Here is a 24,845-nt window from a genome sequence, read left to right on the forward strand (position 1 = left end):
GGCCAATCCACCTACTCTGCACATTTTTGGGTTGTGGGGGCGAAACCCAAGCAGACACGGGGAGAATGTGCAAACTCCACACAGACAGTGACCCAGAGCCGGGATCGAACCTGGGACCTCAGCGCCGTGAGGCGGTTGTGCTAACCACTAGGCCACCGTGCTGCCCGGGTTTGATTTTAACATCGGGTGACTGTATGGAGATGGTACAATTCCCCGCCATGTCTGCGTGGGTTTCCTCTGGGTGCTCCGGTTTCTGCCCACAGTCGAATGATGTGCAGATTAGGGGGATTGGCCAAGCTAAATTATCCCTTAGGATGGTGTAGCAGGAATAGGGCAGGGGATTGGTAAGGGGGTCTTTCGAAGAGTTGGTGCAGACTCGATGGGCCGAATAGCCTCCTTTTGCACTGTAGGGATTTTATGAAGAATCGGAGTGGCACCATTCAAATCACTGGGTGGGATTCTCAGTGAACCAACAGCATTTGCTCAGAGAGAGGAAGGTTTATGTTACAGCTGATTAGAAGCAGCACAGATAGTCTGCAGTCACACACAGCCTGCAGACACACACAGCCTGCAGGCACACACAGCCTGCAGACCCACACAGCCTGCAGGCACACACAGCCTGCAGACCCACACAGCCTGCAGGCACACACAGCCTGCAGACCCACACAGCCTGCAGGCACACACAGGCTGCAGACACATACAGCCTGCAGGCACACACAGCCTGCGGACACACACAGTCTGCAGTCACACACAGTCTGCAGACACACACAGCCTGCAGACACACACAGCCTGCAGACACACACAGCCTGCAGACACACACAGCCTGCAGACACATACAGCCTGCAGGCACACACACAGCCTGCAGACACACACAGGCTGCAGACACATACAGCCTACAGGCACACACAGGCTGCAGACACACACAGCCTGCAGACACACACACAGCCTGCAGGCACACACAGCCTGCAGACACACACAGCCTGCAGACACACACAGTCTGCAGACACACACAGTCTGCAGTCACACACAGCCTGCAGACACACACAGCCTGCAGACACACACAGCCTGCAGTCACACACAGTCTGCAGTCACAGCCTGCAGACACACACAGCCTGCAGTCACACACAGCCTGCAGACACACACAGCCTGCAGTCACACACAGCCTGCAGACACACACACAGCCTGCAGACCCACACAGCCTGCAGTCACACACAGTCTGCAGACACACACACAGCCTGCAGACACACACAGCCTGCAGTCACACACAGCCTGCAGACACACACACAGCCTGCAGACACACACAGTCTGCAGTCACACACAGTCTGCAGTCACACACAGCCTGCAGACACACACAGCCTGCAGTCACACGCAGTCTGCAGTCACAGCCTGCAGACACACACAGCCTGCAGTCACACACAGCCTGCAGACACACACAGCCTGCAGTCACACACAGCCTGCAGTCACAGCCTGCAGACACACACAGTCTGCAGTCACACACAGCCTGCAGACACACACAGCCTGCAGTCAGTCTGCAGACACACACAGTCTGCAGTCACACACAGCCTGCAGTCACACACAGCCTGCAGACACACACAGCCTGCAGACACACACACAGCCTGCAGACACACACAGTCTGCAGACACACACAGCCTGCAGACACACACAGTCTGCAGACACACACAGCCTGCAGACACACACAGCCTGCAGACACACACAGCCTGCAGACACACACAGCCTGCAGACACACACAGTCTGCAGACACACACAGCCTGCAGACCCACACAGTCTGCAGACACACACAGCCTGCAGTCACACACAGCCTGCAGACACACACAGTCTGCAGACACACACAGTCTGCAGTCACAGCCTGCAGACACACACAGTCTGCAGACACACACAGTCTGCAGTCACACACAGCCTGCAGACACACACAGCCTGCAGACACACACAGCCTGCAGTCACACACAGTCTGCAGTCACAGCCTGCAGACACACACAGCCTGCAGTCACACACAGCCTGCAGACACACACAGCCTGCAGTCACACACAGCCTGCAGACACACACACAGCCTGCAGACCCACACAGCCTGCAGTCACACACAGTCTGCAGACACACACACAGCCTGCAGACACACACAGCCTGCAGTCACACACAGCCTGCAGACACACACACAGCCTGCAGACACACACAGTCTGCAGTCACACACAGTCTGCAGTCACACACAGCCTGCAGACACACACAGCCTGCAGTCACACACAGCCTGCAGTCACAGCCTGCAGACACACACAGTCTGCAGTCACACACAGCCTGCAGACACACACAGCCTGCAGTCAGTCTGCAGACACACACAGTCTGCAGTCACACATAGCCTGCAGTCACACACAGCCTGCAGACACACACAGCCTGCAGACACACACACAGCCTGCAGTCACACACAGCCTGCAGACACACACACAGCCTGCAGACACACACAGTCTGCAGACACACACAGCCTGCAGACACACACAGTCTGCAGACACACACAGCCTGCAGACACACACAGCCTGCAGACACACACAGCCTGCAGACACACACAGCCTGCAGACACACACAGCCTGCAGACACACACAGGCTGCAGACACACACAGTCTGCAGACACACACAGCCTGCAGACCCACACAGTCTGCAGACACACACAGCCTGCAGTCACACACAGCCTGCAGACACACACAGCCTGCAGACACACACAGTCTGCAGACACACACAGTCTGCAGTCACAGCCTGCAGACACACACAGCCTGCAGTCACACACAGCCTGCAGACACACACAGCCTGCAGTCACACACAGTCTGCAGTCACAGCCTGCAGACACACACAGTCTGCAGTCACACACAGCCTGCAGACACACACAGCCTGCAGTCACAGTCTGCAGACACACACAGTCTGCAGTCACACACAGCCTGCAGTCACACACAGCCTGCAGACACACACAGCCTGCAGACACACACACAGCCTGCAGTCACACACAGCCTGCAGACACACACACAGCCTGCAGACACACACAGTCTGCAGACACACACAGCCTGCAGACACACACAGTCTGCAGACACACACAGCCTGCAGACACACACAGCCTGCAGACACACACAGTCTGCAGACACACACAGCCTGCAGACACACACAGCCTGCAGACACACACAGTCTGCAGACACACACAGGCTGCAGACACATACAGCCTGCAGACCCACACAGCCTGCAGACACACACAGTCTGCAGACACACACAGCCTGCAGACACACACAGGCTGCAGACACACACAGTCTGCAGACACACACAGCCTGCAGGCACACACAGGCTGCAGACCCACACAGGCTGCAGACACACACAGCCTTCAGACCCACACAGTCTGCAGACACACACAGCCTGCAGTCACACACAGCCTGCAGACACACACAGCCTGCAGACACACACAGCCTGCAGTCACACACAGTCTGCAGACACACACAGTCTGCAGTCACAGCCTGCAGACACACACAGCCTGCAGTCACACACAGCCTGCAGACACACACAGCCTGCAGTCACACACAGCCTGCAGTCACAGCCTGCAGACACACACAGTCTGCAGTCACAGTCTGCAGACACACACAGTCTGCAGTCACACACAGCCTGCAGTCACACACAGCCTGCAGACACACACAGCCTGCAGACACACACACAGCCTGCAGTCACACACAGCCTGCAGACACACACACAGCCTGCAGACACACACAGCCTGCAGACACACACAGTCTGCAGACACACACAGCCTGCAGACACACACAGCCTGCAGACACACACAGCCTGCAGACACACAGTCTGCAGACACACACAGCCTGCAGACACACACAGGCTGCAGACACACACAGCCTGCAGACACACACAGCCTGCAGACACACACAGGCTGCAGACACACACAGTCTGCAGACACACACAGCCTGCAGGCACACACAGGCTGCAGATCCACACAGGCTGCAGACACACACAGCCTGCAGACCCACACAGTCTGCAGACACACACAGCCTGCAGACACACACAGCCTGCAGACACACACAGTCTGCAGAGACACACACCTTTGAATACACAACCACATTCTGAAACACAGAGAGCGACAGTCACACACACTGACACAGGAATACCTCCTGTCCCATAAGGTGGACAGTCCCATCCAACCTGACCAATCCTGGGGTTAAAGTACCAGTGTCTGGAAAGACCACAGCGTTACGGAAATTATAATAATCTATTAGTGTCACAAGATGGCTTACATTAACACTGCAATGAGGTTACTGTGAAAATCTCCCAGTCGCTGCACTCCAGCACCTGTTCAGGTACACAGAGGGAGAATTCAGAATGTCCAATTCACCTCACAGCACGTCTTTCGGGACATGTGGGAGGAAACCGGAGCACCCGCAGGAACCCACACAAACACGTGGAAAACGTGCAAACTCGCACGGACAGTGACCCAAGCGGGAATCAAACCCGGGTCCCTGGTGCTGTGAAGCAACAGTGCTAACCACTGTGCTACCGTGCCGCACTCAATTACAAGTACAAATTCAAGTAAACAGGTTACAAAGGGAAAGAATATAATAGAAATGTTTGTACTTGGCAAGAGAAAACTCTAAAGCTACAAAAGGAAGCACCTTATTGAGCCTCGAGGTGGGGAATGTAGACAGAGGGAGGCAACGCAAGAAGATCTGAATAACTTTAATAAACATTTTTCAACAGTAATGACACTTGCATACATTAAAACTAAGGACCTACAATAGAAACAGGTTCTCAGAGGTCACACTGAGGATAAGATTAGACATGAAGAGATAAATGATCTGAAAGGACAGACAATGGGCCGAATGGCCTGCTTCAGCACTGTCGGGATTCTATGATTCTATGAATGTAAGTTGTCGACACTGAGACAGAGGGTCAGGAGATGGACTGAATACAAAGACATTATTACATCCTTCAGAAAGAGATGAGATATTTAGGTACAAACCATGAAAAAAGTAATGATAATATCACACAAGACTACTAAAGAGCATGATATCATTTATCAGCTGAATTAATGGGTTAATATGTTATGTTTTAATAAACAAGTAACCAGAATTTATTGAGATGTTATCGTCAGGTTAATACAACATTACTAAAGCTGGGACCTGTAAGAGAGGGAGACGGCTTTTGCACTATGTTTATAGTTTCATGTACATTGTTTATTTTGTTGTTGTTTTTTTCAAAAATAATAATTTTTATTGAAATTTTTAACAAAAAATATAACAACAAACAGTAACAAGCAACAATAAAACAACATAATAAGTATAACACCCCCAAGACAGTAGCAACGCATATATCGCACCCCCCCCCACCCTCCCCAAACCCAGTAAATAACAAGATAACTTAAAAATAAATTAAAATTAAATAAACATAGTCAACGACACCCCCCCCCCCCCCCCCCCGGGTTGCTGCTGCTGCTGACCCAGTTCCCTATCGCTGAGCCAGAAAGTCGAGGAAAGGCTGCCACCGCCTAAAGAACCTTGTACCGATCCTCTCAGGACGAATTTGACCTTCTCCAGCTTAATAAAACCCGCCATGTCATTGATCCAGGTCTCCACGCTTGGGGGTCTCGCATCCTTCCACTGTAGCAAGATCCTCCGCCGGGCTACTAGGGACGCAAAGGCCAAAACACCGGTCTCTCTCGCCTCCTGCACTCCCGGCTCCACCGCAACCCCAAAAATCACAAGTCCCCAGCCTGGCTTGATCCTGGATCCTACCACCCTCGACACCGTCCTCGCCACCCCCTTCCAGAAATCCTCCAGTGCCGGGCATGCCCAGAACATATGGGTATGATTCGCTGGACTCTCCGAACATCTGACACACCTGTCTTCGCCCCCAAAGAACGTACTCATCCTAGACCCGGACATGTGGGCCCGGCGCAGCACCTTGAATTGGATGAGGCAAAGCCGCGCACATGAGGAGGAAGAGTTAACCCTCTCCAGGGCATCCGTCCATGTCCCATCCTCGATCTGTTCCCCCAGTTCCCCCTCCCACTTAGCCTTTAGCTCCTCTACTGACGCCTCCTCCACCTCCTGCAATACCTTGTAGATATCAGATATCTTCCCATCCCCGACCCAGATCCCCAAAAGCACCCTGTCCCTCACCCCCTCGCGGGAAGCAAATGGAATCCCTCCACCTACCGCCTAGCAAACGCCTTTACCTGCAGGTACCTAAACATGTTCCCTGAGGGGAGCTCAAATTTCTCCTCCAACTCTCCCAGGCTCGCAAACCTCCCATCAATCAACAGGTCCCTCAGCTTTCCGATGCCCGCTCTGTGCCAACCCTGGAACCCCCCATCAATGTTCCCCGGGATGAACCGATGGTTCCCCCTTAGCGGAGCCTCCATCGAGCCCCCCACTTCCCCCCTATGTCGCCTCCACTGCCCCCAAATCTTGAGGGTAGCCGACACAACCGGACTCGTGGTATATCTCGTAGGAGGGCGCGGCAACGGCGCCGTTACCAGGGCCCCCAGGCTTGTGCCTCCACAGGACGCCATCTCCAACCTTTTCGGTGCTGCCCCCTCCCCCTCCATCACCCACTTGCGCACCATCGACACATTGGCCGCCCAATAATACCCAGAAAGATTGGGTAACGCCAGCCCCCCACCATCTCTACCCCCCTCCAAGAAGGCCCTCTTCACCCTCGGGGTCCCATGCGCCCAAACAAAGCTCATGATGCTGCAAGTCACCCTTCTAAAAAAGGCCCTAGGGATAAAGATGGGCAAACACTGAAAAAGGAACAAGAACCTCGGGAGCACCGTCATTTTGACGGACTGCACTCTACCCGCCAGCGATAGCGGCACCATGTCCCACCTTTTAAATTCCTCCTCCATCTACTCCACAAGCCTGGTAAAATTAAGCTTGTGGAGAGTCCCCCAACTCCTGGCCACCTGCACCCCCAGGTATCTGAAACTCTTCACTGCCCTCTTAAATGGGAGTCTCCCAATTCCCTCCTCCTGATCACCCGGGTGCACTACAAATACCTCGCTCTTGCCCAGATTCAGCCCGGGAAGCCCCAAACTCAGCCAACAGCTCCATCACCCCCGGCATTCCCCCTTCTGGATCCGCCACATACAACAGCAGGTCGTCCGCATACAGCGATACTCAATGTTCCTCCCCACCCTGCACCAGGCCCCTCCACCTCCCCGACTCCCTCAGCGCCAAAGCCAAAGGTTCAATTGCCAGTGCAAAAAGCAAGGGGGACAGGGGGCACCCCTGCCTGGTCCCACGGTAGAGCCTGAAGTACTCTGATCTCCTTCCATTAGTAACTACACTCGCCATCGGGGCCTCATAAAGCAACCTCACCCATTTGATGAACCCCTCCCCAAATCCAAACCGCTCCAGCACCTCCCGCAGGTACCCCCACTCAACTCTATCAAACGCCTTCTCTGCATCTAGCGCCACCACTATCTCCGCCTTCCCCTCCACCGCCGGCATCATGATAACATTTAACAACCTCCGCACATTCGTGTTAAGCTGTCTTCCCTTGACAAATCCTGTCTAATCCTCGTGTATCACCCCTGGCACACAGTCCTCTATCCTGGTAGCCAGGATCTTCGCCAGCAACTTAGCATCCACATTGAGGAGCGAGATGTTTATTTTGTTGTTATAATACCAAAAATACCTCAATAAAATGTTTATTAAAAAAAAACACAACATGACTGAAGTCAGAAAGGACCAATATAAAATCTCGGTGTTCCTGACCAGGTCTACCTTTGAGCAGATTGATCAGATTAGAATAACGTGCTCCCAGATCTTTCTGATGAGACCTCCTATCAGTATCCAGTAATCTCATGGTTCCTGTCTGGAATGGCTTATGTGATAGAAATAAAAACATTGAACCAATGTCTCATTGTTGCTTGTTTAAAGCAATAAATCATTGTGTAAAAACAAAAAAGTATATTCAGCCATTAAGACAGCAAATCTGCAACAATTTGAAATGAATTCCAGGATCTCTGATCAAAACGATATTCATTTTCAGGAAATGTGTTTGCAGACAGGAAGCAGGTGAATATCCTCTCTCCACTTTGTAATTGACAAATTTACAGTTGTGATGATGATCAAATCCTTTTATACACACACACACACACACACAAACACCCTCTGTGCAGTGTGAACTCACTGACGAGTCAGAAGTTTAAACGACTGAGTGAATCCCTTCCCACACACGGAGCAGGTGAACAATCTCAGCCCAGTGGGAACTCGCTGGTGTGTCCACAGATTAGATGATTAATGAATCAATCTCATGTCAGATCACTGCCCAGCCTTTCCCCCAGTGTGAACAATTTGGTGATTCATCAGGTCAGTTGAAACATTTCCACACACGGGGCAAGTGAAAGACTGTCCAACAGGAGACTGTGTAACTGACTGAATCCCTACACACATACATCTTTTCCCCAGTATGAACTCACTAATATCTCAGAAGGGCGTATGTCTGATAGACTCTCTACTCACATATGACATCAGACAGCTCCTCCCAGGTGTGAGTGCGCTGGTGTGTCAGCAAGTTGGATGACTGAGTGAATCCTTTCCCACACTGAGAGCAGGTAAATGGTCTCTCTCCAGTGTGAACTCGCTGGTGTGTGAGCAGGTGGGATGACTGAGTGAAACGCTTCCCACACAAGGGGCAGCTGAACGGCCTTTCCCCAGTGTGAAGTCGCTGGTGTGTCAGCAGGTAGGATGAGGTAGTGAATCCTTTGCCACACACAGAGCAGGTGAATGGCCTCTTCCCCGTGTGAATACGCTGATGTACAGTGAGGTCAGATGATCGCCTGAACCCAGTTCCACAGTCAGAGCACCTGAACGGTCTCTCATCAGTGTGAACACGTTGATGGGACATCAGTTCCTCAGAACTTTTATAGCACTTCCCACAGTCTGGACATTTAAAAGGTCTGTCCTCACTGTGAACTCGCTGGTGTCTCAGCAGGTTGGATGAATGAGCAAATTCCTTCCCACACTCAGAGCAGATGAATGGCCTCTCCCCGGTGTGAACTCGCTGGTGGGTCTGCAGATGGGATGAACAAGTGAATCTCTTCCCACACCCGGAGCAGCTGAATGGTCTCTCCCCAGTGTGAGTGCGCTGGTGGGTCTGCAGTTGTGATGAGGCACTGAATCCCTTCCCACACTCACTGCAGGGGAACAGCCTATCCCCAGTGTGAATTCGCTGGTGTTCCAGAAGACTATATCTCTGAGTGAATCTCTTCCCACAGTCTGAGCAGGTGAATGGCCTCTCCCCAATGTGAATGTGCTGGTGTCTCTGGAGGTTGTGTGAGTGACTAAATCGCTTCCCACACCTGGAGCAGGTGAATGGTCGCTCCCCAGTGTGAACCCGCTGGTGTCTCAGTAAGTAGGCTGTACAAATGAATCCCTTTCCACACTTGGAGCAGATGAATGGTTTATCTCCAGTATGAATGCGTTGGTGTGTCAGCAAGTTGGATGACTGAGTGAATCTTTTCCCACATTTGGAGCAGATGAATGGTCTCTCTCCAGTGTGAACTCGCTGGTGTGTCTGCAGGTGGGATGACTGAGTGAATCCCTTCCCACATTCAGAGCAGGTGAATGGCCTCTCCCCACTGTGAATACACTGGTGTGTCAGCAGGTAGGATGAGGTAATAAATCCTTTCCCACACTCAGAGCAGGTGAACGGCCTCTCTCTGGAGTGACTGCAATGATGTACAGTCAGATCAGATGATCGTCTGAACCCAGTCCCACAGTCAGAGCACCTGAACGGTGTCATGTCAGTGTGAACATGTTGATGGGACATCAGTTCCCCAGAACCCCGACAGTGTTTCCCGCAGTCTGGGTATTTAAAAGGTCTCTCGTGGGTGTGAGCTCGCTGGTGTCTCAACGGGTTGGCTGAGTGAGCTAATCCCTTCCCACACTCGGAGCAGCTGAACGGTCTCTTCCCAGTGTGGACTCATTGGGGTCAATAGGTGGGATGAGGTAGTGAATGTCTTCCCACACTCAGAGCAAGTGAGCGATCTCTCCCTGTGTGTGTCACTGTGAATTTCCACTTCAATGGGTAATTGTATCCCTTCCCACAGTCCACACGTTTCTACGTTCTCTCTGCTGTAACTGCGTTTGGCTCAACAGGACAGCTGATCGGCTGAAATCTCAGCCACACAGAACCTGAGCACAGTTTCCACTGTGAACGGTGTTGTTTCCCTTCCATGTTCAAAATCCGTCAGCATTTGGATGATGATGAATTGGGCGACTATGTAAGATTCTGATGTGATGTTGAGTTTCAGTTTTCCAATGTTCAACCTCCTGTAAAATTGACAGAAAACAGAAAAGTGTGAGAATGAAATTGAGCTGAATTAATTTGGTCAGTTTGGGAAACACTCGGAAAAAGTGACCATGAAAACTGCTGGATTGTCATGAAAACCAACTGGTTCAGGAATGTCCTTCAGGGAAGGAATCCTGCCAACTGGTCTGGGCCAACACAAGATTCAGACTTCTATAGGAGGAGGGAGAATGGAAGAGAGAGTGAGAGGAGAGGTGGGAGAGGTAGGGAATGAAGGAAAGGGTTTTTATCCATCTACAGCTTGACCAGACGTTTACAAATCTCTCAAGCCTTCAGCCTCCATCACCATAAAGGACCAGGGCAGCATGTGTATGACAACGCATTCACCTACAAATTCCTCTCCCAGTCACACACCGTACTGACATACTGAACTGGATGAGCAAACATTTACTGCATTTAAACATTGCAAAAAATGATCCCATTGTCTTTGCTTCTCTCCTACAAACTCCATTTACTCAGCACCGGCTCCACCCATCTCCCCGATAACAGCCTGAGACTGAACCATGGTTCATACATATCCCAAAATATTTTGTGATAATCCCATATCTACATCATCACCAACACTGCCTATTTCCAGCTCAATAACATCACCAGACTCTCTGCTCATCTGCTGCTGAAACCTTCACCCATTCCTTTGTTCCCTGTGGACTGAACTGTTCTAATGCTGGTCTGGCTGGTTGGTCTCCCACATTAAACCTCCCTATTAACCTGAGATCATAAACTTTATTGCTTAATCACACCCAATTTTCATTCATGCTCACAGACCTCCAAAGGCTCCCAGTTAAGAAGCAGATACATTTAGAAATTCTCATCCTTGTTTTCAAATTTCTCCATGCTCTTGCACCGCGCCCCCCCTCCTCCTCCTCCAAGTCTAATCTCCTCCATGCCCCTCTCTATCTCTGTCATCTCCCCCATGCTCTGGTCTCTCTCTGTCATCTCCCCCATGCTTTGGTCTCTCTCTCTCTCTCTCTGTCATCTCCCCCATGCTCTGGTCTCTCTCTGTCATCTCCCCCATGCTTTGGTCTCTCTCTCTCTCTCTGTCATCTCCTCCATGCTGTGGTCCCTCTCTGTCTGTAATCCCCTCCATGGTTTATTTTCTCTCTGTAATCTCCTCCATGCTCTGGTCTCTGTCTGTCTGTAATCCCCTCCATGCTCTGGTCTCTGTCTGTCTGTAATCTCCTCCATGCTCTGGTCTCTCTGTCATCTCCTCCATGCTGTGGTCCCTCTCTGTCTGTAATCCCCTCCATGGTTTTTTTTCTCTCTGTAATCTCCTCCATGCTCTGGTCTCTGTCTGTCTGTAATCTCCTCCATGATCTGGTCTCTCTATCATCTCCTCCATGCTGTGGTCCCTCTCTGTCTGTAATCCCCTCCATGCTCTTCTCTGTCTCAGTCTCTGCAATCATTGCCCCCATTAAAGATGGTGATCTTTAACACGGGCCGGTGAGGACGTGTTCGGTTCAAATGGGAGTCCAGGACGCCCTTTTCCCCAGATTGTGCTGCGCAACATGTTGACAAAAACACTGCACACACCCGGCAGATGGACCGCTGCCGGCTTTCCGCAATTTTCTGCTCATCGATCCCCCGCACTGCGCCTGCGTCAGTCACTGCCTAGCCCCGCCCCCTCATTCACTCCGATTGACTGGGGGACCAGCCGCTCCCGCTCGGTCTTCTTGCCCCGCCCCTTCTTCCGATTGGCGCGGAGGCGCCGTCAATCACTCGCCGGCATTGTGACGCAGGCAACGGGCTGGGACAGAAGCTTGTTTGTCAGATCCACAGACGGTGAGGGGAATGGAGGGAGAGGCGGAGCCTGGGGAGGGTCCGTGAGTCCCGGGGTGCGGCTCTGACCCCGGAAGAAGAAGCTGCCGGTTCCGGGTTTGTATCTGCGCGGCGGAGGCAGCAGCTGAACCGCGTCTGCAGTGAGAGGCCCGGATTCAGGGCGCATGCGCGGTGCTCCCTGTCAGCAGGAGGTGAGAATGTTGTGAATTTCTATCCTGGACTGACAGGGATGCATTCTGCAAACTACTTTTACAGGGGGTTGGGATGGCTGGATTTACACAGAAAACTCAAATCAAAGATTACATCAAGATCTAACAGAGTCACCCTGAACATTATCAGAATGTGAGTATAATTGAGCTCCAGGACAGTCCTGCTCGCTGCATGTGAAAATGAAATGAAATTTGCTTATTGTCACGAGTAGACTTCAATGAAGTTACTGTGAAAAGACCCTTGTCGCCACATTCCGGTGCCCGTTTGGGGAGGCTGTTACGGCAATTGAACCGTGCTGCTGCCCTGCCTTGGACTGCTTCAAAAGCCAGGGATTTAGCCCAGTGTGCTAAACCAGCCCATAATGAAGTTACTGTGAAAAGCCCCTCGTCGCCACATTCCGGCGCCAGTTCGGGGAGGCCGGTACGGGAATTGAACCCACGCTGCTGGCCTGGGTCTGCTTTACAAGCCAGCTATTTAGCCACTGTGCCAAACCAGCCTGTGTAGTGGGCGTTACAGTCAGATCAGCCAGATACTTATTCAATGGTGGAGCAGGCTCGAGGGTGTCTCCGAACACAGACAGAAAAGTCCACTTTTCTCTTGGAGTTTGAGAAAAATCAGTTTTCAAAATGATGCAGTGTTTCAGCCACTGAGGGAGATCCGGGCTCAGCCCCACTCCTCATTCACTCCGATTGGTTGGAGGACCAGCTGCTCCTGCTCAGTCCTCCAGCCCCACTGCTGCTTCCTGTAGGTTCAGAGATGCCGTCAATCACAACTCGGGCATTGTGAGCTGGAACACGCGCAGTGCAGGTTCTTGCTCTGGACTCAGGTGGGTAAGAGGAGACCCCAAACTCCCAATAAGACCCATTGATTTTATTGTCTGTCTGCAGACAGGAGCTGGAGAACTGAACACAGGCAGAGGGAGAAAACTGGGATTAGAGGAAAGAAATGGTGCAGATGGGTTTGGATTACAGCCCAGGGAGGAAAGGGAGGGTGTGTGGGATAGAAATTTACATCTTTCACTTTGGTAATCTTCATTTATAGGATATTCGAAGTGGATGATTTACAGATGGGAAATTAAAATTAAGCATCACAACAAAATTCAACAGAATCACTCGATTCAAGACCTCAATCTCATTTGCCTTTGAATGTGGAAGGAGAAATAAGACCATAAGACCATAAGACATAGGAGTGGAAGTAAGGCCATTCGGCCCATCGAGTCCACTCCGCCATTCAATCATGGCTGATGGGCATTTCAACTCCACCTCCCAGCATTCTCCCCATAGCCCTTAATTCCTCGCGACATCAAGAATTTATCTATCTCTGCCTTGAAGCCATTTAGCGTCCCGGCCTCCACTGCACTCTGCGGCAATGAATTCCACAGGCCCACCACTCTCTGGCTGAAGAAATGTCTCCGCATTTCTGTTTTGAATTTACCCCCTCTAATTCTAAGGCTGTGCCCACGGGTCCTCGACTCCTCGCCTAACGGAAACAGTTTCTTTGCGTCCATCCTTTCTAAGCCATGTATTATCTTGTAAGTTTCTATTAGATCTCCCCTTAACCTTCTGAACTCCAATGAATACAATCCCAGGAACGCCAGCCGTTCCTCATATGCTAGACCCGCCATTCCAGGGATCATCCGTGTGAATCTCCGCTGGACACGCTCCAGTGCCAGTATGTCCTTCCTGAGATGTGGGGCCCAAAACTGGACACAGTACTCCAAATGGGGCCTAACCAGAGCCTTATAAAGGCTCAGTAGCACATCGCTGCTTTTATATTCCAACCCTCTTGAGATAAATGACAACATAGCATTCGCTTTCTTAATCACGGATTCAACCTGCATGTTTACCTTTAGGGAATCCTCGACTAGCACTCCCAGATCCCTTTGTACTTTGGCATTATGAATTTTCTCACCGTTTAGAAAGTAGTCTATGCTTGGATTCTTTTTTCCAAAGTGCAAGACCTCACATTTTCTCACGTTGAAATGCATCAGCCATTTCCTGCACCACTCTCCCAAACTGTCTAGATCCTTCTGCAGCCTCCCCACTTCCTCAGCACTACCTGCCTGACCACCTAACTTCGTATCATCAGCAAACTTCGCTAGAATGCCCCCAGTCCCTTCATCCAGATCATTAATATATATGGTGAACAGCTGCGGCCCCAACACTGAACCCTGTGGGACACCGCTGGTCACCGGCTGCCATTCCGAAAAAGAACCTTTTATCCCAACTCTCTGCCTTCTGTCAGACAGCCAATCCTCAACCCATGCCAGTAGCTCACCTCGAACACCATGGGCCCTCACCTTACTCAGCAGCCTCCTGTGTGGCACCTTATCAAAGGCCTTTTGGAAATCCAGATAGACCACATCCACTGGGTTTCCCTGGTCTAACCTACTTGTCACCTCCTCAAAGAATTCTAACAGGTTCGTCAGGCACGACCTCCCCTTACTAAATCCATGTTGACTTGTTCTAATCCGACCCTGCTCTTCCAAGAAATTAGAAATCTCATCCTTAACGATCGATTCTAGAATTTTACCAACAACCGAGGTTAGGCTAATTGGCCTAAATGTTTGTCTTCAATCTGTGGGAAAAGATTTCAAACATCAGTGTGACTGGAAAATCACTGAGACGCACATACACCCAAGTGAGAGTGTTCCAGTGAACTGACTGTGGAAAGAGCTTTAACCAGCGTGAACAAAAATCACACCATTCACAGCGAGGAGAAATCATTCAGGTGTTCTATGTGTGGACAAGACTTCAACTTATCTTCCAACCTGGAGAGACACAAGGACACCGGCACCATGGAGAAACCGTGGAAATGTGGGGACTGTGGGAAAGGATTCAATTACCCATCCCATCTCGAAACTCATCGACGCAGTCACACAGGGGAGAGGCCGTTCATCTGCTCCGTGTGTGGAAAAGATTTCATTCAGTCACAACACCTACAGTCACACCAGCGTGCTCACTCCAATAAGAGACCTGTAGAATGTTCTGACTGTGGGAAGAGCTTTAAAAGCAGAAAGAACCTGATGCAACACCAACACACTCACACTGGAGAGAGGCCGTTCACCTGCTCCATGTGTGGGAAAGGATTCACTCAGTCATCCACCCTGCTGAGGCACCAGCGGGTTCACACGGGGGAGAGGCCATTCACCTGCTCTGTGTGTGGGAAGGGATTGACTCGGTTAAGCATCCTCGCTGCACATCAACGTGTTCACATTGCTAAATGATCTCTTGTTATGAATGTGAGAAGTACAGGTGAGGCTCAGACACACCAACGCACTCATGTTGGGGAGGGGCTGGTCATCTGCTCTGTGTGTGAAAAGGGTTCACTCAGTTACAGCACCTATTGTGAGACCAGTGAGTTTACATGTGATTGCAGGGGTGGGATTCTGCTGTTCATCACTTTCACTGTTTGTTTCTGCTGATGTTAAACGTCAGCCCCGTCTTGGAGGTTATTGAAATTTTAGATGAAGATATTCTCCCCGTGTCTGCATGGGTCTCACACCCACAACCCAAAGATGTGCAGGGCAGGTGGATTGGTAACGCTAAATTGCCCCTTAATTGGAACAAAAAGTATTGGGCACTTTAAATCTATTTCTTTTTAATTCTAGATGAATGTCAATTTGGTCAGTTGTTGAGCAAATACACAGTGTTATGTTCCATTTTTCTCCAATGTAAGTGGAGATTAATTGATGTCCTGTTGCCGACTGCTTTATTTTTGGGGCCTTTTCTCTTTACTAATCATTAGTTATCTGATTATCATCTGATTATTTCAGATCTCACGGCATCAGTTACTCGCGTGGACAATTCCCAGCTCTCCATATCTTGCAGACTGATGATAATCATAATAATCTTTATTATTGTCACAAGTACGCTTACATTAACACTGCAATGAAGTTACTGTGAAAATCCCCGAGTCCCCACACTCCAGCACCTGTTCGATTACACACAGAGAGATTTCAGAATGTCCAATTCACCTAACAGCATGTATTACGGGACTTGTGGGAGGAAACCAGAGTACCCAGAGGAAGCCCACGCAGACACGGGGAGAACGTGCAGACTCGGAACAGACAGTGACCAAAGCAGGGAATAAAACCTGGTATGCTACTGCTGTGAAGCAGCAGTGCTAACCACTGTGGTACCATTCCACCCATGAGACACTGTTACACTGTCAGTGTGCTCCTGTACTGCTCTGTATTTAACAGGAGTCTGCAGACTGATGAGACTGTGTTACACTGTCAGTGAGCTCCTGTACTGCTCTGTATTTAACAGGAGTCTGCAGACTGATGAGACTGTGTTACACTGTCAATGTGCTCCTGTACTGCTCTGTATTTAACAGGAGTTTGCAGACTGAGACTCTGTTACACTGTCAGTGTGCTCCTGTACTGCTCTGTATTTAACAGGAGTCTTCAGGCTGATGAGACTGGGTTACATTGACAGTGTGCTCCTGTACTGCTCTGTATTTTGCCTGTAATAGAAAATGACTGAATCGTTGTTCCAGTGGAGCCTTTGCTGTTCTGAAATGTGGGTGAATATTACTGAGCCTCACATCCTTGCTCATATTGCTGCAGTTGTGTAGAAAGGGGATGTGTAAAGAGCTGGTCTCTGTGTGGATATGTGAACCTAGGAAATGGTATCTGTGTGTGTGACAGAGACACAGCCTTGTGCTCACACTCAGAACAAAGATATCCCTGTGGTGAGGGTTTGAAAGGGTCAGATCACAAATGTAGTGGAAAAGTTTAATATAAATATCTCCAGTGTGGCTGCAGCTTGTTAAATCAGAGCTGAGGAAAAGGGAGCTCTGAATCCCTGTATTATCTCTGTTCCCCAGAACAAGTAACTGTGCTGTCTGTATTATTGCAGAGCTGTTAATAAAGTCAGTAAAAGACAATCTGTTGTTGGGAGTTTGATTCTCTGGTGTCTGAAAGCAAAAGATTCAATATTTAGAGTCAACAAGATGAACACGGAAACACAGTAGGGCCCAAAACTCCAGCTGTATATTCACAGAGAAAGTCTGTTATCAAACACCTCGAATGGACAAAACAGATAAAGATCCCAACTGTGAGAAACTCTCGAACCATTTGCAAATATCTTTCAAATGCTGACAGGTTCCAACTGTCAGATTCCGTTCAATTGAAATTATTGAAAGATGAGAGACTGTGTTGGAAGCAGAGCTGGGCCCACTTGTACTGAGACCCCAAAGCCAGAGATCACTGACTCTGACACACCAAATCCAGGGGCCACTTACACTGAGACATCAAATCCAGGGACCACTTACTCTGACACACCAAATCCAGGAACCACTTACTCTGGCACACCGAATACGGGGACCACTTGCACCGAGACACCAAATCCAGGTACTACTTACACCTAGACACTAAATCCAGGGACTACTTACACCTAGACACCAAATCCAGGGACCATTTACATCGAGATACCAAATCCAGGGACCACTTACACTGAGGCACCAAATCCAGGGACCACTTACACCGAGACACCAAATCCAGGTAACATTTACATTTTGAAGTTGATGAAATGAAAATGAAAATTGCCTATTGTCATAAGTAGGCTTCAATGAAGTTACTGTGAAAAGCCCCTAGTCTCCACATTCCGGCGCCTGTCCCGGGAATCGAACCGTGCTGCTGGCCTGGCTTTAAAAGCCAGCGATTTAGCCTGGTGAGCTAAACCAGCCCCAGTTTAATTAATGGGGTTCAGATCGTTTGCAATAAATCCCCAACTTTCAATTAAATCCGGTTCTAAAAGATTTAACTATCTGACAGAATGAACACTTTAAATGGTAAATTCAAAAGATTTATGAACCATTAAAAGGTAGAAAGGTAACGAGTTTGGGGTGGCACAGTGGTTAGCACTGTTGCCTCATGGCACCGAGGACCCGGGTTCGATCCCGGCCCCGGGTCACTGTCCATGTGGAGTTTGCACGTTCTCCCCGTGTCAGCACGGGGTCTCCACCACAACCCAAAGATGGGCCGAGTCGGTGAATTGGCCACGGTAAATTGCTCCTTAAGTTGGAAAAAATAATTGGGTCCTCTAAATTTTGAAAAAAGAGTAACAAGTCAGAAAGATAAAAAACTAAGTTTAATGAACAGTAATTGACAAGAGATATTTATCATTAACAATTAAACAGAGTTCATCCAACTTTCCTCAGTTTATCAGGTGAAAGACATGAAGTAATAATCCCAAAATGTGGTAACCTGTTCACAAAATGGCTAATCGAAACATTTAGCTTTATCTCCTCAACTCAGCTTTTCGAATCTCTAATTGGCCAAAGTGTCGAACAATAATTGGTTAACCTCACTGTCTGCTGATTTATAATCAACCCGACATCTACTCGTGTTTCCTGATGTCTGAGTACAGAGGCCGACTGAAAACTGAGACGGTTTGAGTCAGGCCCCATTCACGCCCCAACTTGATGGAACTTGTCACGGCCAAGAGACTGGCTTGAAAAACATTATTTTACACTTCTCATGATAGTGTGCTGAAAATCATATAATGTGTAATTATAAAATCTAAAACATTATAAACTTTGTGTTACAGGCTATCACCAGCCTTATATCTATTGATCAATGGCTTATTCTTTAACTGTCTCAGAATTGAACTAATCTGGCTGGTTTCCAATATGGCAGAAACTGGGTTTGTTTTCAAACGGTCTTTGAGATTCGTTCAAAATGTCATCTTATTTTCGTGTTAGTAGAAAATGGCATTTTAACCTTTCATTTTTTTGGGATATGTTTTTTATTGAGTTTTCATATTTAATATCCAACAAATTTGAAATTATTAGAAAAAAAACACAAAAATTAACATGTATATTTACAGATAAGCATCTTCATAATAACAACTGTGGCCGCCCCCTTTAACCGGCATACATATTTTACATTCCCCAATATGGCCGAGGCACATGTTTATAGGCATTTATTTACAATTTGGTTTTGGGCCTTGCCATCAGACTGTCGCTTTTTTTTTGGAATAATTTTTATTCAAGTTTTCAACAACAAATTTTATCACAACAGAGAAAAAAAGTAACCCCTCCCCTCCAATACAAAAACAATAAATTAACAAGAAAAAGAAATAAGCGTAAAACCATGCGAACAAACCCTCATAACGAACCCGTAGCCCCCCCCCCCCCCCCCCACGTTCCCCCGATTCCCGTCCATTTTTCCCTGATTCTTGGCTACCCGACTATTCTTCCTCTTGTTCGTTGACCGCAAACAGGTCCCGGAACAATTGCATGAATGGCTCCCACGTTCTGTGGAAGCCGTCGTCTGACCCTCGGATGGCGAATTTGATTTTCTCCATTTGGAGAGATTCCGAGAGGTCGGACAGCCAGTCTGCAGCTATGGGCGGTGTTGCTGACCGCCAGCCAAACAGGATTCTACGGCGGGCGATCAGGGAGGCAAAGGCAAGAGCGTCCGCCCTCCTCCCCAGGAATAGATCTGGCTGTTCTGAAACCCCGAAGACCGCCACTATCGGGCATGGCTCCACCCTCACCCCCACCACTTTGGACATAGCCTCGAAACTCTACATAGCCACCATTACATCCGATTTTGCCTTCTCTCTTTCAAACTGCAGACTGAACTCAACCATATTATGATCGCTGCTTCCTAAGTGTTCCCTTACTTTAAGATCTTTAATAAAGTCTGGTTCATTACATAGCCAGGGTGGAGAGGAGGGAATGTTGCGAATTTCTATCCTGGACTGGTTATGATGGATTTTGGAAACTCCTTTTCCAAGCGGCTAGAAGGGTGATTTACACACAGCAAACTTAAACTAAGAGAAATGCTTATCCCTTTGCAATTTCTATATTGGACTAACGCTGTTGACTTTTGTAAACGCCATTCACAGGATATTAGAAGAGGATTTGCAGACAGGACACTTGAAGCAAATACCACATTAAATCTTACAACGTCACTGATTCATCAGGACTTGGACATTATTGGTCTTTCAGAGTAAGCATTGAGTTCCTGCTCATTACCACTGTGTAAAATTTCTTTCTGACATTCCCTTATGTAATCTTGGTCAAAATCTTCAATGTGTCCCGTAATGCTTTTTGATAGCTAATGGGGACAGCTTTATTTTTAATCGGGCAGCACGGTAGCATTGTGGATAGCACAATGGCTTCACAGCTCCCAGGGTCCCAGGTTCGATTCGGGCTTGGGTCACTGTCTGTGTGGAGTCTGCACATCCTCCCCGTGTGTGTGTGGGTTTCCTCCAGGTGCTCCGGTTTCCTCCCACAGTCCAAAGATGTGCAGGTTAGGTGGATTGGCCATGATAAATTGCCCTTAGTGTCCAAAATTGCCCTTAGTGTTGGGTGGAGTTACTGGGTTATGGGGATAGGGTGGAGGTGTTGACCTTGGGTAGAGTGCTCTTTCCAAGAGCCGGTGCAGACTCGATGGGCCGAATGGCCTCCTTCTGCACTGTAAATTCTATGATAAACCTATGACAAACGTGTACACCTTTATCAAATCAATCTTAAGTCCCATTTACTCCAAGGAAAACAACCCCAGTTTCTCCAATGTAATTTTGCAACTATAATCCCTCATCCTGGCGGCATGTGGCACAGTGGTTACCACTGGGACTGTGGCGCTGAGGACCTGGGTTGGAATCCTGGCCCTGGGTCAGTTGCCCCTTAATTGGAAAAGAAAAATAATTGGCTGTTCTAAATTTATTTAAAAAAAATCCCTCATCCCTTTGAGAGGAGAGAGGATTAATGAGAAAAGTGAGGGGGAAAGGGGAGAGGATTAATGAGGAAAGTGAGGTAGTGAGGGGGAGAGGATTAATGAGGATAGTGAGGAGGAGAGGATTAATGAGGAAAGAGGTAGTGAGGGGGAGAGGATTAATGACGGTAGTGAGGGGAGAGGATTAATGAGGTAGTATGGGGGAGAGGATTAATGAGGATAGTGAGGGGAGAGGATTAATGAGGATAGTGAGGGGGAGAGGATTAATGAGGATAGTGAGGGGGAGAGGACTGATGAGGAAAGTGAGGGGAGAGGATTAATGAGGAAAGAGGTAGTGAGGGGAGAGGATTAATGAGGGAAGTGAGGGGGAGAGGATTAATGAGGTGAGTGAGGTAGTGAGGGTATAGGGTTAAAGAGGATTAGTGAGGAGGAGAGGATTAATGAGGATAGTGAGGTAGTGAGGGTGAGAGGATTAATGAGGATAGTGAGGGAGAGGGGATTAATGATGAAATTCCAGAGCCTGAGGCCCAGGCAACTGAAAGAATGGTCGCTAATAGCAAAGTGATTAAAATAGGAAATGTTCAAGGGGCTGGAATTATATAATCCCAGCTATATAAAGTCCATCCCCTAACCCTCTCTTTTTCTATTTCCATTTTTTTTTCTCTCTCTCTCTCTTTGCCTCTCACTCTCTATCTGTCGCATAGCACCTCTCTCTGTGCTCCTCTCTCTCATCGCCTCTCCCTCTCACTGACCCACCCCTCGTTCTAATTCTCTTTGTCCACCTCTCTCTCTTGGTCTCTCTCATTGCCTCACACTCTCTCTGCCTCTCTCTCTCCCATTGCCTCTCTCTGTCTGTCTCTCATATTTCCTCTGTCTCTCATGCCTCTCTATCTCTGCCTCTGTCTCATTGCATCTCTGTCTCTCCGTGCCTCTCTCACATTGCCTCTTTCTATCTTTGTCTCTCATATTGCCTCTCTCTGTCCTCTCTCTCTCTCATTGCCTCTCTCTCTCTGTCTCTCACATTGCCTCTCTGTCTCTCACTGTTTTCCCCCCTCACCTCTCCCTCAGATGGAAGGGTCCATCTCTGATCAATGTCAATGAACCAGTTGGGTTTTTATAACAATCCGACAGTTTTCAGTCACTTTTTCCCAGTGATGGTCCCACAAATGACCAGCTTCATTTTGCTGTTTCACAGCCTGTCTTTGTGTGTTTCACTCCCTCTTTTTTGTTTTCAATCAATTTCACAGGTGTTAGAAGGGGAGGACTGCAGTAAAGAAACTCAAACCCAATATAACATTTGTGTTTGATGCCATCACCCACTTTATCCTAAACTGAATATCATCGGAATTTGAACATGGAAGAAAAAAGCCCCGTTCACAGCGGAGAGAAACTGTACACATGTTGTGTGTGTGGACGAGGCTTTAATCAATCACCTGCCCTGTTGAAACATAAATGCAATCACAGCGGAGAGAAACCGTGGAAATGTGGAGACTGTGGGAAGAGATTCAATCACCCATCTGAGTTGGAAACTCATCGACACAGTCACACCGGAGAGAGGCCGTTCACCTGTCCTGAGTGTGGGAAGGGATTCACTCAGTCATCCCACCTGCTGAGACACCAGCGAGTTCACACTGACGAGAGACCTTTTCAATGCCCAGACTGCGGGAAGTGCTGTAAAAGCTTGAGCGATCTGATGTCCCATCAACGTGTTCACACTGACAAGAGACCTTTTAAATGTCCAGACTGTTTGAAGTGCTATAAAAGTTCTGGGGAACTGATGCGTCATCAACGTGTTCATACTGAGGAGAAACCATTTAAATGCTTGGACTGCCAGAAGAGTTATAAAAGTTCTGGAGAACTGATGTCTCATCAACGTGTTCACACTGACGAGAGACCTTTTCAATGTCCAGACTGTGGGAAGTGCTACAAAAGTTCTGGGGAACTGATGCACCATAAACGTGTTCACACCGATGAGAGACCGTTCAGGTGCTCTCACTGCGGGACTGGGTTCAGGAAATCGTCTGGCCTAACTGAACACCAGCGAATTCACACTGGAGAGAGGCCGTTCACTTGCACAGAGTGTGGGAAGAGATTCACTCAGTCATCCACCCTGCGGAGACACCAGCTGGTTCATACTGAGGAGAGACCTTTTAAATGCCCAGACTGTGGGAAATGCTATAAAAGTTCTGGGGAACTGATGCTCCATCAACGTGTTCACACTGATGAGAGACCATTCAGATGCTCTCACTGCGAGACTGGGTTTAAACAATCATCTCAACTCTCTAAACACCAGCGCGTTCACACTGGGGCGAGGCCATTTACCTGCACTGCGTGTGGGAAGGGATTCACTCAGTCATCCAGTCTGCTGACACACCAGCGAGTTCACAGTGAGGAAATGTTTAAATGCCTAGTCTGCAGGAAGGGATATAAACACCCTGGGGACATCCCACCTCATGACATACAAGCAGGTTCACACAGGGGAGAGACCATTCACTTGCACCATGTGTGGGAAGGGATTCACTCAATCATCCAACCGGCTGAGACACCACTGAGTTCACAAGTGACTTCAGGAGTTGGATTTTGCTGTCAGCCACTTGTGATGAATATCAGACTGTCCACAGGACTTGGTTTAGAATAAGGACATGTATAAGCAGCAGAAATTAATACACCAAGTGTTTTAATTCAAAGTGGAATAAAACCATTTTAACAGAAAGGTCTTTCAAAAGTCAGTATCAGCTGCAAAAACTTTAGAAGTCCCCTGGGATCAGACATCTCAGGGCTTAAGGACAGCCCATAAATTCTTCAAATGACCTTCCTGCAATTCTAACCACAAGCCAGGGCCCTTGAAGGGCCCTTAGTTTTTTCCATGTCGGTGCAACATCGAGGACCGAAGGGCCTGTACTGCGCTGTATCGTTCTATGTTCTAAGGTATATAGAGATAGCAAGTCGAATAAAATAAGCAAACTTCCTTCTTAGCTATAGAACCTTTGACACTTGAGAATGCCAATTGGAATAGTGGCTATCTGGACATCTATATATTTAAGAATCTTGACACATTAAAAATAGAGAAAAGTAGCGATGTGTCTCGAACCACTCCCTGTCCGACCACATTACACGAAATAGGAAGAAATGTGTCTGTAAACGGGCAGATTCACAGAATCGGTACTCACTCTCTCTCCAGCTAAGAGTGCAGTTAGAGTTCTGTTCCTCAGCCTGCTTCGTCAAACAAAGACCATTGTGGTTTTTGTAAGTTTGTTTCTATTGAACTTCTTCAAAATATATTAGAAATTGATATGAGATACTTTAGGATTTTCTATGTTCAGATATATACTTCTCTTAGAGACGTTAGTGTGTTAGCAGATGACAAAAGGCTGTTGACTGATTTCTATTTTTAACTGACAAAGGACTGTTAACCAATTCATAATTTTAACTCTGCAATTTTGTATGTATAAATTGAAAGTATTTTATAATAAAATACTATTCGAAATAACTGTGTAGTCTTACTCTCAATAATTTTGTATCCTTTCTGCTGTTGACCCTTTTATGTCTTTATCCATGAACTTCAATTCTACTAGACACGTTTTGAAAGTTCCTGTATACACCATCTACAGCACGAACCTCACCCACATTCTTACCTCATCAAAAAAGTTGTTTAATAAAAGATGATTTACCATTAATAAATTTTATATCAGTCCATACTTGCTGATTTGGGTGTTAATATTTTCCTGGATTTTGACTTCTGCTGCACAATGCACGTGGTGAACCCTTTGGTGTCTCAGCAGAGTGGACAAGGTAGTGAATCCCTTTG

At 48.4% G+C, this 24,845-nt stretch overlaps 2 protein-coding genes across 5 annotated transcripts in view; one reads left to right on the top strand and one right to left on the bottom strand.

Annotated features, from left to right (window-relative positions):
- The window catches only part of LOC119960561 (gastrula zinc finger protein XlCGF57.1-like), a 30,218-nt gene extending 19,096 nt beyond the window's left edge, over positions 1-11,122 (bottom strand). Inside the window, exon 1 of the mRNA XM_038788223.1 lies at positions 8,511-11,122. Coding sequence (XP_038644151.1) covers positions 8,511-9,819 — 1,309 coding nt within the window. The 5' untranslated portion in view covers positions 9,820-11,122. The remainder of the gene's footprint in view (positions 1-8,510) is intronic.
- A 999-nt stretch (positions 11,123-12,121) lies between these two features.
- On the top strand, positions 12,122-24,467 carry LOC119960566 (zinc finger protein 501-like). 4 transcript variants are annotated; one of them, XM_038788226.1, is made up of 3 exons: positions 12,122-12,477; positions 20,205-20,308; positions 22,285-24,467. In XM_038788226.1, exon 3 carries the CDS (start codon positions 22,392-22,394, stop codon positions 23,673-23,675), a length of 1,284 nt encoding a protein of 427 aa, XP_038644154.1. In that variant the 5' UTR covers positions 12,122-12,477; positions 20,205-20,308; positions 22,285-22,391; the 3' UTR covers positions 23,676-24,467. The 4 variants fall into 4 exon arrangements, 2 of the variants coding, with proteins under 2 accessions (XP_038644154.1, XP_038644156.1); XM_038788228.1 differs by lacking the exon at positions 12,122-12,477 and adding an exon at positions 17,801-17,851; XR_005459453.1 differs by lacking the exons at positions 20,205-20,308; positions 22,285-24,467 and adding an exon at positions 13,387-13,499.
- Positions 24,468-24,845: the final 378 nt, after the last annotated feature.

Source organism: Scyliorhinus canicula, unplaced genomic scaffold, assembly GCF_902713615.1.
Source record: "Scyliorhinus canicula unplaced genomic scaffold, sScyCan1.1, whole genome shotgun sequence".
In the NCBI taxonomy this organism is placed as follows: Eukaryota; Metazoa; Chordata; class Chondrichthyes; order Carcharhiniformes; family Scyliorhinidae; genus Scyliorhinus; species Scyliorhinus canicula.

Bases quoted from the DNA above. Each gene is read 5' to 3' on its own strand.
- LOC119960566 (XM_038788226.1), top strand. From the start codon at position 22,392: ATGGAAGAAAAAAGCCCCGTTCACAGCGGAGAGAAACTGTACACATGT.